At 40.9% G+C, this 12,237-nt stretch overlaps 3 protein-coding genes across 5 annotated transcripts; 1 reads left to right on the top strand and 2 right to left on the bottom strand.

The window, feature by feature from the left end:
• Window positions 1-123: 123 nt before the first annotated feature.
• On the top strand, window positions 124-486 carry LOC132202599 (proteasome assembly chaperone 4-like). The gene has a single exon (XM_059629603.1). The coding sequence runs from the start codon at window positions 124-126 to the stop codon at window positions 484-486; it is 363 nt and encodes a 120-aa protein (XP_059485586.1).
• Window positions 487-1,075: 589 nt separating this feature from the next.
• LOC132202735 (EH domain-containing protein 3) lies at window positions 1,076-4,310 on the bottom strand. Of its 2 annotated transcripts, XM_059629854.1 has the most exons (9): window positions 4,126-4,310; window positions 3,730-3,892; window positions 3,037-3,351; window positions 2,748-2,943; window positions 2,285-2,696; window positions 1,964-2,128; window positions 1,750-1,903; window positions 1,386-1,556; window positions 1,076-1,327 (listed from the first exon to the last, which is right to left on the bottom strand). In XM_059629854.1, exons 2-9 carry the CDS (start codon window positions 3,743-3,745, stop codon window positions 1,122-1,124), a joined length of 1,635 nt encoding a protein of 544 aa, XP_059485837.1. In that variant the 5' UTR covers window positions 3,746-3,892; window positions 4,126-4,310; the 3' UTR covers window positions 1,076-1,121. The 2 variants fall into 2 exon arrangements, with proteins under 2 accessions (XP_059485837.1, XP_059485838.1); XM_059629855.1 differs by lacking the exon at window positions 3,730-3,892 and having other exon boundaries at window positions 4,126-4,309.
• Window positions 4,311-4,581: 271 nt separating this feature from the next.
• On the bottom strand, window positions 4,582-10,491 carry LOC132202733 (nuclear pore complex protein Nup153). 2 transcript variants are annotated; one of them, XM_059629849.1, is made up of 11 exons: window positions 10,313-10,491; window positions 9,287-9,536; window positions 8,982-9,137; window positions 8,791-8,925; window positions 8,570-8,682; window positions 8,399-8,509; window positions 8,237-8,347; window positions 7,870-8,183; window positions 5,148-7,740; window positions 4,880-4,998; window positions 4,582-4,788 (listed from the first exon to the last, which is right to left on the bottom strand). In XM_059629849.1, exons 1-11 carry the CDS (start codon window positions 10,361-10,363, stop codon window positions 4,698-4,700), a joined length of 4,044 nt encoding a protein of 1,347 aa, XP_059485832.1. In that variant the 5' UTR covers window positions 10,364-10,491; the 3' UTR covers window positions 4,582-4,697. The 2 variants fall into 2 exon arrangements, with proteins under 2 accessions (XP_059485832.1, XP_059485834.1); XM_059629851.1 differs by having other exon boundaries at window positions 8,791-8,922.
• Between the last annotated feature and the right edge of the window lie 1,746 nt (window positions 10,492-12,237).

Genomic DNA, 12,237 nt, shown 5'->3' with positions numbered 1-12,237 from the left:
AAATAGGACCGGCCGGCAAATTTTAATTTAGAATTCCAAGAAACCACAGGTATCATTATTTATTTTTATGCTCAATGCTACAAGATTACTTTAAAATCTTTGTTCTTGTACATCTAGAACGTTATGGCTGTAGACGTGATGAATCTTTTGAGCATGCACACCTTTTCGGATGAGCTCACCTCCATTGCTGTCTCCTTTCAAGTTTTGAAACTGAAAAACAGCGTCTTTTTGTGGATCGGCAGTAGTGATGAAAAGTGCTTCAATGACCTCAACTTGGCCATGGTTGTACCACCAGCCGAAATAACTTCTGCGAGGCTCATGGGCAACCTTTTGACTCCCTCCTCAGTGTTGACAAAGAGACTTTGCAAGAAGCTCAACAAGCCAATTTACTTGAGCTATAATCTGCCCCAGAACGATAACATGCTCCTTGAAGTTGTTAACAAGAGGCTGAATAAGGAAATTGAAAGTTATCCTGATAAGTTTTAAGAAAATGACATATTTTAGGTTACATGGGTTACATATTGAATAATAGTTTCATTATAAATTCAATTATTGACTTTGCATACAATTTGTATTTTATTTAATACATTCTTAAACTTTAGCATAGTTACATAGGTGGAGTGCATAGGTTAATAGGTGTGTACAAAATGTACATTTTCTTATATTCCGCTGTAGGGAGACGCAAAGTAAACTTAAAGAAAAAGTTATTTGCAAATGAAAGGGAGATCTAGAAGACTAATGAAGAGTGATCTAGATATAGGATAAATTAGGAGATATAAGGATAAGATAAAATTCTAGCGTTGCTTTTCTTTAGACCATCTATAAAAATCCAATTTCAAAAATATGTTGAATAACTCTGATGATACGATTAGATGAGTTGGTAAAAAATTTGGACATTATGAAGAACACGGATTGAAATGCCGGTGGCTGGTAGTTGAAATTGCAAGTATAAACATTTGTTGTTAGTTCCGAATATCACAGGAGACTCAAAAAATTGACAAACGAAAACAACTTTTTTTATGATATGAACAAAAAACATTGAAAATACTTTTCCATGAACTGTCCACCTTGATCATGTTTATCTTATTACCCACTTAAAAGATGATTTTTTTTTTGTTTCTTCAATATTCTCTTTTGCTGGGAGGCACCAAGTGAGCTGGCAGCTCTGTAGGCAAATCGTGGCCGTCCAGCTTGACGTTGATCAGGTGCATGGCCAGAGCAAACTCATCAGGATCCATCATACCATCCTTATCTACATCGGCCAACTTCCAGATTTTTCCCAGAACTGTGTTGGGCAATTTTGATTTTATCATCTCTGACTTTGCAGCTGAAAAGATTACAATAAATTACTGTTTAATATTAAAAAAATGTTTTTGAAAACAAACCTGCGCCCGTAATTTTTCCATCGACGGGCCCCAACGTATCAAAAACAGAGTCCGTTTTGAATCGAAGCTTTGCCGCAACCCACTCATGATCTCCGGCGCCTTCATCAATACCTTCACCCTTCTTGTAGCCAAAAGGACTTTCTGTGTCTTCTACATTGTGGAAGGCACCTCCTGCACAACAAAGCATATTATTTGTCTAAGGTTACGTCTATATCATGTCCAAATTTAAGATTGAGTCAAGTTTACGACCAGGTTTTACAAATTACTTTTAAGTAGCAAATTTGATTTAATATTATGGGAATACCACTAAATATTAGTCCGATTGAGTTACAACCACTAAATTTGCAGCTTTTCAGAAACATACCTCTAACTACAGGTTCGATTGGGTTCTCAGCCTCTTCTTTGGTAATAAGGCCCATCAATGGAGCGATATCTTGCGCCAGCATTTTGTCAACCGCATCTATCAAGGCTGGCCTCATAGAGTGGAACTTGGTAAAGTCTTGGTTTTGCAGCATGTCCTAAAATGAATTTTTCATTTAACAAGTTTGTTGTAACACATTCCAGTGTTGAAAACACACCTGCATTTTCTTCAAATCAGGGAGGTCTCCTCTAGAAATGCTATACTGCTTTTGAATTGTCTCATAAACATTGCCAAGATTTTTGATCAGCTCCTTCTTCTTGCCATCCTTGCCAAACATGCTAGGCATGTCGCTCTTCAGTTGAGAAATAATAAAGGCGTGAACCTGGAAAACCCATGTAAAAAACAATAGATAAATTGGGAAACACCAGCAAGATATCTTATCCAAAATAGCGCTGTATACGCAACTAAAGAAAAATATGCTTGTCACTTCCTTTTTAAATATTATAGAATTTAAAAACGATCGACTTTTAAAAATAACCTTTGCAAGTCTTGCTCGCTTGATGAGGTCGTTGAGCTTCCTGAGGGCTGCATTTTTAGGCAGTGATGTCAAGTCTTTAAACAAGTCCTGCTCCTCATCTTCAAATAACCTTCTATTGACATCATATCGTAGAGGTTGATCCCAAAAGGAGCCAATGTAAACTCGGGCCACTTCAGGAGTGTTCAGGACTTTTCCAAGGCTCCACATGAGGGCACCGTAGACCCGCATCAGTTGCTGGTGGTCGACCATGTCAGCCTTGTTGAGCACAATCCGGATTTTGTCGTCGTGCCCTCTTAGTGCTTCGATGCTGCGACGAAATTCGTCCGAGATGTCCAATTTGTGTGCATCAAAAAGAAGAATGATTCGGTCCACCCTCTCAGCAAACCACTCGAGGACACCAGTGAAATCATAACTAAAAACACGATTAAAATTTTATTTATAAAAAAATCGCACTATTTCTCACCCTCTATCAGTTCGTTGCTTTTCTCCAGAGAGAATGCCTGGTGTGTCGACAATGGAGATTCCTCTCAAAACAGCACTGTCCAACTGGGAACACTGGAACCTGTTGAGGAAAGCGTTTCCAAATTTGCTGAGGGGACGGAACTGCTTTTTAGGATCAACAACAAGCGCATTTCCAGGAATGACGCCTGAGTTGTCACCTGAAACAGACATAATTTAATTTAATTAAAAATTCAAATCCCAAATATAACAAAATATTTTGCTGTATAAAAATAATATATAGAAATAGTTACCATGCATAACGGCAATAAAACTATCCGTGGTTGGCTCCGGACCAATCCGAATGCCAGGAAAATCACTCTCGAGCAGATACTTGATGAAGGTGGTTTTGCCCGTCGAGTACTGCCCAACGAGCAGGATCATGGGCTTGGCATCAAAGTCAGGGTCGTCAAGCTTGGGCGAGTGGAACTCATGGAACTGGTAGTAGCTCTCAAGGGGCAGCAGCTTTTGTTTGTAGATCTGCTTGAGACCCTCAACCACCGTCTCATAGACATCAGTCGTTTTACTTTTGTCATTCTTCAGGAAGCTGAACATGGCTTCTGGAGGCTCTGTGAAGATAAAAATAACAATTAACGCAATTAACCAAATTGGCAAAAATTTAAAATTTTTATAATGAAACATAGAAATTCTTTAAATAAAATATTAAGTTTTTTCAAGGCAAAACTTAATTGATTTAGGGCTTGCTAAATTTGTCTTGGTTAATAAAATTGCTCATTATTATCACGCCCACGTTTACATTGAAATTCATGGGCAAATTGCGGACACAAAGAAATTGTAAGTGATCTCAATTAGAGTCTTGCTGGCGACATAAGTGGGCGTATCCGCCAGGCTTAGATGTTTAATTTTCTTGATTCTTGAATTATCATTATAAATGAAATATGGTGTAAGAGATGCTCTCGGAAAGTATCAAGTGTGCGGCTGCAAACCAATTGATCGGGGCATCGATGTGGGTCAAGAAAAACGGAGACAGTTGACTGACGAGTTGCAGACTCAAGAGCACAAAAGAGATGCACCAGTAATTCCGAACAACTATTTTGTTGACAGAAAAGCCTCCTTTTAAATTGAATGTGTTGAAAACAAATGGACCGCCTGCCGAGAAAAATTTTCAATTGAATTTGCATTCACCCAGCGCAGGGTTAGCTCAGCATGGGAAGCATTATTTGAAAAATCCAAAGATTGCTGACAAAGGATATATGAAGGCGGAAAGAGATTTGATAATTCGAAATCACAAGAATCTGAGTCATATGGAATGATAAACTTGAGGGCGAAGGTGAAAGCGACAGGAATTAATGTTAAAATGCAGAGATTATGAAAATGCCGACCTTCTAGATCCCGCACAAGAACGAAAACTAGCAACTTTTGGCGTGGCTCCTCTCAAAATGACCACACGCAGCGTTTCGCTCTTCTTATCTTTCTGTGGTTGTGGCTCTCGTCAAAGCTGGAAGGCTGCTCTCTTGCTTCAGAGCAGACGTCGTGTTGACTGTTGAGCTCCGTTGCACCTCCTAGCTCTGCCTCCTAGCATCGTCCACGCAAGTAGGGTCACGCCCCACTATCGGAGAATGACGTCACAATGTCTGTTCAAGAATGATGACTTCAAGAAAGTCAAGAAACCACAATCTTTTTTTAACAAATTCAAGGGGCTCTGAAATTGACGTTATTTTTAAATTTTTGTTGCGGACATTCAGCTTTTATTTGACAAAAAAAGAAAAATCTCTAGAAAATCTAAGTCTTATATTATTGGAGTATCTATTGGTGTATGTTAAATAAAATATGACATACTTGATGTAAAATTTACCTTTCTTTTTGTATTTATATGCAATTTATCGCAATTTATAGTTCAAATATTTAACATTTAATGTACACAATAGAAAAGAAAAGAAAACGTGTCCATCATTTATCGTGGTTGAAATCGTCGCGTTGCTTTGCGTATTTTTCGAGCCTGCATTTGCGCGTTCGGATTCGGAGTCGAGGGCGTGTGAGTGGCACTGTAACAATTAAAATCACCAATTAAATCCAACAAAGTAATGATTAAAACTATCAATAGCAAATTAGTATCGAGAAAGATTTTCTACTAACCTAAAAGCAGTTGGCCCCATGCTTCCTGTGAAGTTGAAGGATGGTCTTATCTCAGGGTTGAACTGAGGAACTTGCTGATTGGCGTTGAATTGGAAACCTCCAACGGGACCAGCATTTGCCTGAAAAAGATAAGCAGGAAAAATTAACAAATTAGTTAAAAAATATTACTATCAAAATTCTTTAATTATGTAATTAATAATAAAAAGAAAACCAGAGTGCCAAGTGCCATTGGCTTTAAAAATTTGAATAGTTTAAATAAAATTCATACCTGCTGAGGCTGAGCAGCGCCAGGGTAGGCAGGCGGTGCATTCATGGAGAAGTTGAAGCCGCCTGCAGGCTGCGTCGAGCCAAAAGCAGGAGTCCCCATGCTCGGCGTGGCAAAAGGAGTTGGGGCGGCCGCTTGGCCGCCAAACAAGTTGGGTTCGGCCGGTTTCGGTGCCATCAGCGTGTTGGAGCCAAAGGGAGTTGCAGGTTTGTCCTTGCCAAAGGCAAACATGTTGTTGTTTGTGGCAGTTGGAGTGCCAGTGTTGGCGCCGAAACTAAATCCACCTGCAGGGGCGACTGGTTGGTTCATCTGAAAGGTTGGGGCTGGATGGCCGAACGACGGGGGCGTCGCGGTCTGAGCAGCAGGAGTGCCAAAAACAGGCACTGAAGTAGTCGCTTGGCCAAAGAGCAGAGGGTTGCTGGCACCAAAGTCAGAGGAAGCGGAAGGTGCAGGACTGCTTGAGGCAAAAGAGCCAAAGGTTGCTGGCGTCGTCGTCGCAGGGCTTCCTCCGAAGGGCGATGCAGGCACTCCAGTAGGTTTGAACGCGGTTATCGAAGGAACTGCTTCGAGCGGTTTGCTCCCAAACGGAACGATTTCTGTCGTTTTCGATCCAAACCCTTCCGAGGGTTTAGAATTGAAAAGCAACGGCGCCTCCTTAGCACCAAACATGGCCACCGGTTCAGGAGCTTTTGACCCAAAAGGTTCCGGAGACTTTACTCCAAAGACTGGAGTGGTGTCATTTGTGCCGAAAGCAAACGATTTTGGAGAGTCTGTAACGCTGATGGGGAAGGTGGTCTTCTTTGCGGCCAGAGCTCCGAATGCAGACTCTTTAGTTGGACCAGAAAATTGGAACATCTGAGGATTTCCTGAAGGTTTCGGTTCATTTTTCTTGGTTGCAGCCTGCTCCGCCTGGCTAGGAAATCCAAAGAGAGGAGTGTTGGTCGACGACGGTTGCGAGAAAGCAGAGGGCTTTGATGCGAATATGGAGAGGTTCTCGGTCTTCTTGGGTGTGGTGGACGCGTCTTCCTCACTCAAAAAATTGAATGATGGTCCAGGCTTTTTAGCCGGCGGCTCTGCATCTTTTTTTTCTTCGGCCGCTTTGGGTAGACTGAACTTGAGCCCTGCAAACTGGGGAGCTGCAGGAGAGTTTTCCTTGGGCAGCGAGTTGAGCTTGGCTGGGCTGCTTTGGTTGAACATAAAACCACCCGAAGGTTCTTCTGCATCCGCCTTGCGCTTCAGCTTGGGTGCTGTTGTGGCAGGGGGGTTGACAAACTGCACTGAAATGGTAGGGGCGGCGGTTTGGGCAGGTTTCACAGGGCTGGCTACTTTAGGGGGCTCTTCGGCTGCTTTGGCCGCAGGCATCCCAAAAGTGAAAGTCTTCGGCTTATCCTCTTCCGACGTTTTTGTTTCACCAAAGACAAAGCCCTTGGATGGTGCAGCATTTCCATCTTTATCTTTTGGCGCTCCAAAAGTGAAAAGAGACTTGGCATCGTCAGCTTTGGGTGCAGTGAAGGCAGGGGTTGTTCCGTTTCCGCTGGGCATCCCAAAGCTGTACTTTGGCTTGTTCTCCTCACTCGCCTTTGCTTTCGGTTTGTTGGGATTTTCATAGCTGCACGACGAAGATGAACACTTGGGTGCATCTTTGCCATTGTCAACCTTGCAAACTGGGCAAGACCACTTATCAGCAGGTTTTTTGAACATATCGCCAAAGCTGTTAACTGCAACACTTGGAGTGGAGGAAGATCCAGGCTTGGCAGCATTGCAGGCTGGGCAATTGAGAGCCTCTGGTTTATTGTTGCACATGCAATCAGGACACTCCCAAGACCCTGACGGTTTTAAGGGCATTGAAAAGGGTTTAGACACAACCTGAGCAGATTGGCTCGTAGCCGATTGAGTTGCCAGCTTGGGCGAATCGCAAGATACACATTTGTTGACATCAGATTTGTTGTTGACTAAACACACTGAACAGTCCCACGAGCCTTCAGCCTTCTTGAAAATAGAACCGAACCCTGTGGATGGCAGAGGGGCTGCTGGGGTAGCAGCAGGCAAAGGTGCTGAAGGCTTTTTTGGGGCCACTTTTGGTGTATTACACGAAATGCACTTGGCTGCTTCTGCCTTGTTGTTTACCATGCACTCCGAGCATTCCCAGGAACCCTCTGGTTTTTTGAACATGTCGCCGAATCCAGAACCAGCTGGCAACGGTTTCTTGTCCAATTTAGTGTCTTTTGCATCTTTGCCAATTGTTTCTGTGGCAGGCTTAACGGGTATGGGCTTGGGAGAGACCATTTTCATTTGGAAAGGAGAACTTAAAGCCGTCTGGGTCACAGGAGAGGCAGTTGAAGTGAGTCTCGGAGGCAGAAGTTCCACAGCAAGAGGTGATGAAAAGGTGAAAACTTGCAAATCACTTTTGTTCACTGAAGGTGCCACAGAGAAAGCGTTTGAAGAAGGAGCTTTCGGAGCAAAGTCAAAAGAGGGCAGGCTGGTTAATGGCAGGGAGATCTGTGGCAAGTCCACCACATCTGGGAGGTCTTCAATTATGTCATTTTGGTTCCTTCTGATTTTGTTGCATCGTTTTGCACTTAAACTCTCCTCTTGTCTGAAATTGAAAAAAAAAATCAATGAACAAAAAAGTATTTAGGGCTTTTTGAACATATTTAGTTGTATCCTAGAGGATTTATTATGTCAAAACAAAAATCATTTGAATGATCCTAAAAAGTAATAATACCTCAAACTGTAGGTAGGAACGTTGTCTTTCCACGCAGGTTTTGATTTGGGCAGAGTCAGACTTCTTGCAATGTCAACTTTATTATGCACCTTGTTCTGCAGCAAGTCCCTAACAGTTGGTGCATTCAGCGACTTGGTTGGGGGTCCGTGCTGTTGTCTTTGAGGTGGAGTGTAATCATAGATGGTATCTATCCTTCTCTTCAGGTTACCCGCCTCCCTGCCTGCCAGACTTTGGCTCAATGGACTAGCAGCATCGGCTGCTCTCAAAATTCGCTGACTTAAAGAGCTCAGTTGCGGCGATCGAGACACGTTATTCTAGAAGCCAGTGGTGGTCAGTAAATTACTTTTCGTACAGTAAGATTTTATACCTCAATTCTAGAAAAGCTCAAATTGGCCCCGTGCCGGTTAAGTGGCGCCCTGGCTGACAAAGAGCTCCGCAAAGACCCAGTTGAATTCATAAGTTCTAAGGATGTGTTCAGCTGCAAAATTAAATTTTTAATTTTGATACACAAAATTTTATTTGGACTCACGAAGCTAGGGAACGTTCCAGACGATCTTCTGTATGCTGAAGCTCCACCATAGCATGTTTTGCCTTTATAGAACGGTGATTTAGTCACATCTATCCTGTTGCCACTGCAAATCTGAATAAATTGAAAATAAAATATTTAAATTCCAAGGCCAGTTACGAGACAAGATTTTACCGAAGGAGATCGTATCAGCGACGGATCGAAATTTGGCCTCCTACTTTGTGCAGGAGGCTGCGGAGTGATTTTGCTCACTTCATTGGATGGATTAACAGAGTTGGGATCAAATACTGAAAAAGAAAAGTACTTATACCAAAAAGCAATTGAAAATTTTGCTTGAAATTTCATCTATTATCGACCCATTTGATAGTGTATTCAAAATTCAGTTCATAACTCACGCAGACTGTACAGCTGACTGCCTCGCTGTGTATTTTTTGATGATGTGTCTTGAGGCGCTTCAGCCATGTGGTTTTCTTGAGGTATCAAGGAGGAGCAGCCACTGGTCGATTCGCTGCTGTTGGATGCCTCATCTACTAATAATAAATTATCAATTAGTGTCTCTGCCAGAATTAACTTGGTAGTTCCATACCTGTGATTCCCAGACCACTCGAAGTGGGCACCAAGTATCTGTTGAGGTGCATCGGAGTGGACGTAGGGAAAAGGTCCTTATGGGAAAACTTGGCATTTTGTTGGTGTCCACTTGGGCCTGCCTCGTGGACTGCTCTACTTGCTGATGTGCTCGGCCCTGCAAGGAACACAAGAGATTTAGAAAAATGAGAAAAATCGACGGTTAAAAGTTTTTCCAGAATGGAAAAAATAATAAAACATTTTTAAATTTTATACTTTTTTGTTCATTAATTTTATTTCCAATAGATTAAATTTATAAATGTATACCTGGAAGGCTGGATGTACTGGGTACAGGTTCCGCAACCCAACTTGGGGTGTTCAGTTCAGTTCTCTGCCTTTTGGCAGGTGGGACTTGCATCTGGGGCGAGTGCTGTTGTTGCTGCTGCTGCGCAGGGTCTTGATGTCGACTCTGTTCGTCTTTTACCGCAGCCTCATCTTCGTTTGAAGAGGAAAACCACGACGATAATTTGTTTGGAATGTACTCTGACACCCTGCGTGTCATTCTCTTGACGAAAGACTGAAACGAATGAAATGATTTTTTTAAATAAGTAGCTGTAAATGTACCACAGGAAAATGAATTTCTTAATTCTCGATCATTTTAGGTTGCATTTAATTCCATTTAATACATAGGGATGGAAATTCTTTGCATAAAGGATTTTTTTTAATATATTTATTTATTGTTGGCTGAGTTTTCCCAACAATGTAATAATTCAGGAGTGTTTGGAAAATAAGAGGGTGGAAATTTGATAATTAGAGGGCGTTTGGTGACGTTTATGAAATAAACGAGAAGAATTTTCAAAAAAAAAAAAAGTAACGAACTTATCTGAAAGCTCAAAAATCATAATCCCAACTGTTGCGCAATGAAAGCATGTTGGAGAAGCATAAAATTCTTAAATTTGCTTCGTAATGCCTAAACGTAGAAAAATCTTCATTTTTCAAAAATTAAAAGAAAACCAGGATGAAATCACAAGTGTCGACGTAACGGCTTGAAAACAAATCTATTTTTATGTAAATTCGCGTGTGCCAAGGCAAAAAAAATCGTTACGGGGGTCTGCGGCGAGATCGAGAGTCCCGCGCTCGTGAAGCCGCGCCGGGAGTTTGAGATTCGCAACTTTGGCGGCCGAACTGGCACAAATTCTGCGGCGAAATAGCAGCATTGGGGCGAGCACGTGCTCCGATTATTTTACTGGTTGAAATTGAGGGTGGTTCGGCGACGGCGAGGCCGAATCGAGGGTCACGTCGGACAAGAGGTGCAAGACCGCGCGCGCTTTGGCTTGGCCGACGAATACTCACGTGAGAAGAGTCGTAGGGTTTGCCGGACTGCGACTTTTTGTTCCTCGACATTTTGCTAACGACAGACGGTGTGTGTGCTCGCGAATTTACATGAAACTGGAAAAATACCCGACGAAATACGGCACCGCGCGCGCTCCTTCCTGGACCACTTTAATCACATTTCAACATGGCAGCCGCAACGAACAAGCTTCTCCTGATTGGTCGAGCTCACCTCAATTCCACCGCAGCGAAAAGGAGCAAATCGAAAACCTCCTTGGCGACTCCGGTTGTTCTTCTTTCGGCGGAGAGAGGGAAGCACGGAAAATAAATTCTGGAAAGTGGGAATTCTCGTGCGGCTCGTCCCAAGGGCTCGTCTTTGTCTTCATGGCTTGAAATGCTTGAATGGGAACTTTTAGATGCTTTCCTTTCGAAATTTATTTGCATTGTTGTCATTCAGACCAAATTTAATCATTTCTAGAATGAAAATATTCAACAATTATCAGTTTTCACCGATCCAAAAAAAACTTTAAAAACTTTAACATTTAATTATTATCAATCATACAGTAAAAGTAACAACGAAAATCTCTTGATCATTAGATTAAATTAATCAAATTCATTTTATAAAATTTTTCTAAACAGACTAAAAATTTCATTTCTTTACTTTTACTGACCTAGCTCATCTTTAATTTTTTTCAACCAAGGATCTCTATTTAAAACAACCAATATAAATTTGAACCCCTAAATTAATTTATCAATTAACAAAATAATAATGAATTGGAACACCACTGTGCATTTAATTTGTTACAGTATTGCTTCCCTGCGGTCCTACGTGGGGCTAACTTATTATGTATGAATGACTTGTGAGAAAAATTAAAAAAATTATTTTTGGTATTATTTTCAACAATTATATTTATCAACTTTTCTCCCATTTTTCTCCTTCACGTACTTCATATTTTTTTCCTTATTTTATTATATAGGCTTGAGATTCTTGAGAACTGTCTATAAAAAAAATTAGAATAGTAAAAAAATTAGGATGCATAAGGCAATTTTGAATGGTTCAGAAAAAATTAATCAATTTGTTTTCTTTTTATTATTAAAATAGATCAAATTGTTCAAAAGCTCAAACGTGTGCAACATTTTTATGTTTGTTTGGCGTTTTGCAAGGCAAATTTCAGAGGAGAATTAAAATTCCACTTGAGATTGAATAAACAATTAAAATATTTTTCTGCAAAAAAATTTATAGAAGCATTTAAAAATGATAATTTTCTAAACTTTTAAGGCATAATTTTTACTTTTGTTTCAAAGATTTTGAATGATTTAAGATTTTATTGTTGAACCTTCTTCACCCTATTCATTTTTGATCAAAATTGAAAAAAAAAATCCAAAAAATATTAGTGATGTAAGTTCTTCTATAAGTCGTCATTGACGAATTATGATCTTTCCAGCTTTCAAATGTAACTTAAATTTTATTTTAGGTAAAATAAATTTTTCTTTCTTTTATGAAGGTGCATAACAAACCACAAATTCATTTATCTTGACACTCAAACCGTCAAACCTGAATAACGCTTTGCATAAAAGGGGCGAAAACGAATTCCTTCCGGTGCTGTCCTATCAACAAAGATCACCGCTATGATTTCTCTGCTCGCGAAATAAGAATCTCAAATAATATAGACACTCACGAATGCCAGCTGCGGAGGAGAACAAAAGTAGCGGCTAATTACATGGGCAAATAGCACACGCGGAGCAATGAGAACATAAACAAATAAGTGACACACACTCTTATTATTGGAGTCGTCGGAGTAGTGCACGTAATACACGCGGAGGAAAAAAATTGTCAAACGCATCTAACCTGCTGACCCAGCTAAATGCGAATTGCCGAACGAGAAAAAGAAACAAGGACCACGCAATTTGCGTGAGGCGCTCGCACTCTTTTGTCATCATAATGT

This window comes from Neocloeon triangulifer, unplaced genomic scaffold, assembly GCF_031216515.1.
Source record: "Neocloeon triangulifer isolate White Clay Creek 2 clone unplaced genomic scaffold, ASM3121651v1 ptg000015l, whole genome shotgun sequence".
Classification (NCBI taxonomy): Eukaryota; Metazoa; Arthropoda; class Insecta; order Ephemeroptera; family Baetidae; genus Neocloeon; species Neocloeon triangulifer.
The sequence above is the reverse complement of the archived record's forward strand: the minus strand, read 5'-3'. Positions and strand labels throughout refer to the sequence as shown.

Coding starts and splice junctions, on each gene's coding strand:
- LOC132202733 (XM_059629849.1), bottom strand. CDS start 10,363: ATGTCGAGGAACAAAAAGTCGCAGTCCGGCAAACCCTACGACTCTTCT. Junction 9,537..10,312: donor AACCCTACGACTCTTCTCAC/GTGAGTATTCGT, acceptor CATTCGTTTCAG/TCTTTCGTCAAGAGAATGAC. Junction 9,138..9,286: donor CAGTACATCCAGCCTTCCAG/GTATACATTTAT, acceptor TGTTCCTTGCAG/GGCCGAGCACATCAGCAAGT.
- LOC132202735 (XM_059629854.1), bottom strand. Junction 1,904..1,963: donor CTGATTTGAAGAAAATGCAG/GTGTGTTTTCAA, acceptor AATTCATTTTAG/GACATGCTGCAAAACCAAGA. Junction 1,328..1,385: donor TGGAAAAATTACGGGCGCAG/GTTTGTTTTCAA, acceptor TAATCTTTTCAG/CTGCAAAGTCAGAGATGATA.
- LOC132202599 (XM_059629603.1), top strand. CDS start 124: ATGGCTGTAGACGTGATGAATCTTTTGAGCATGCACACCTTTTCGGAT.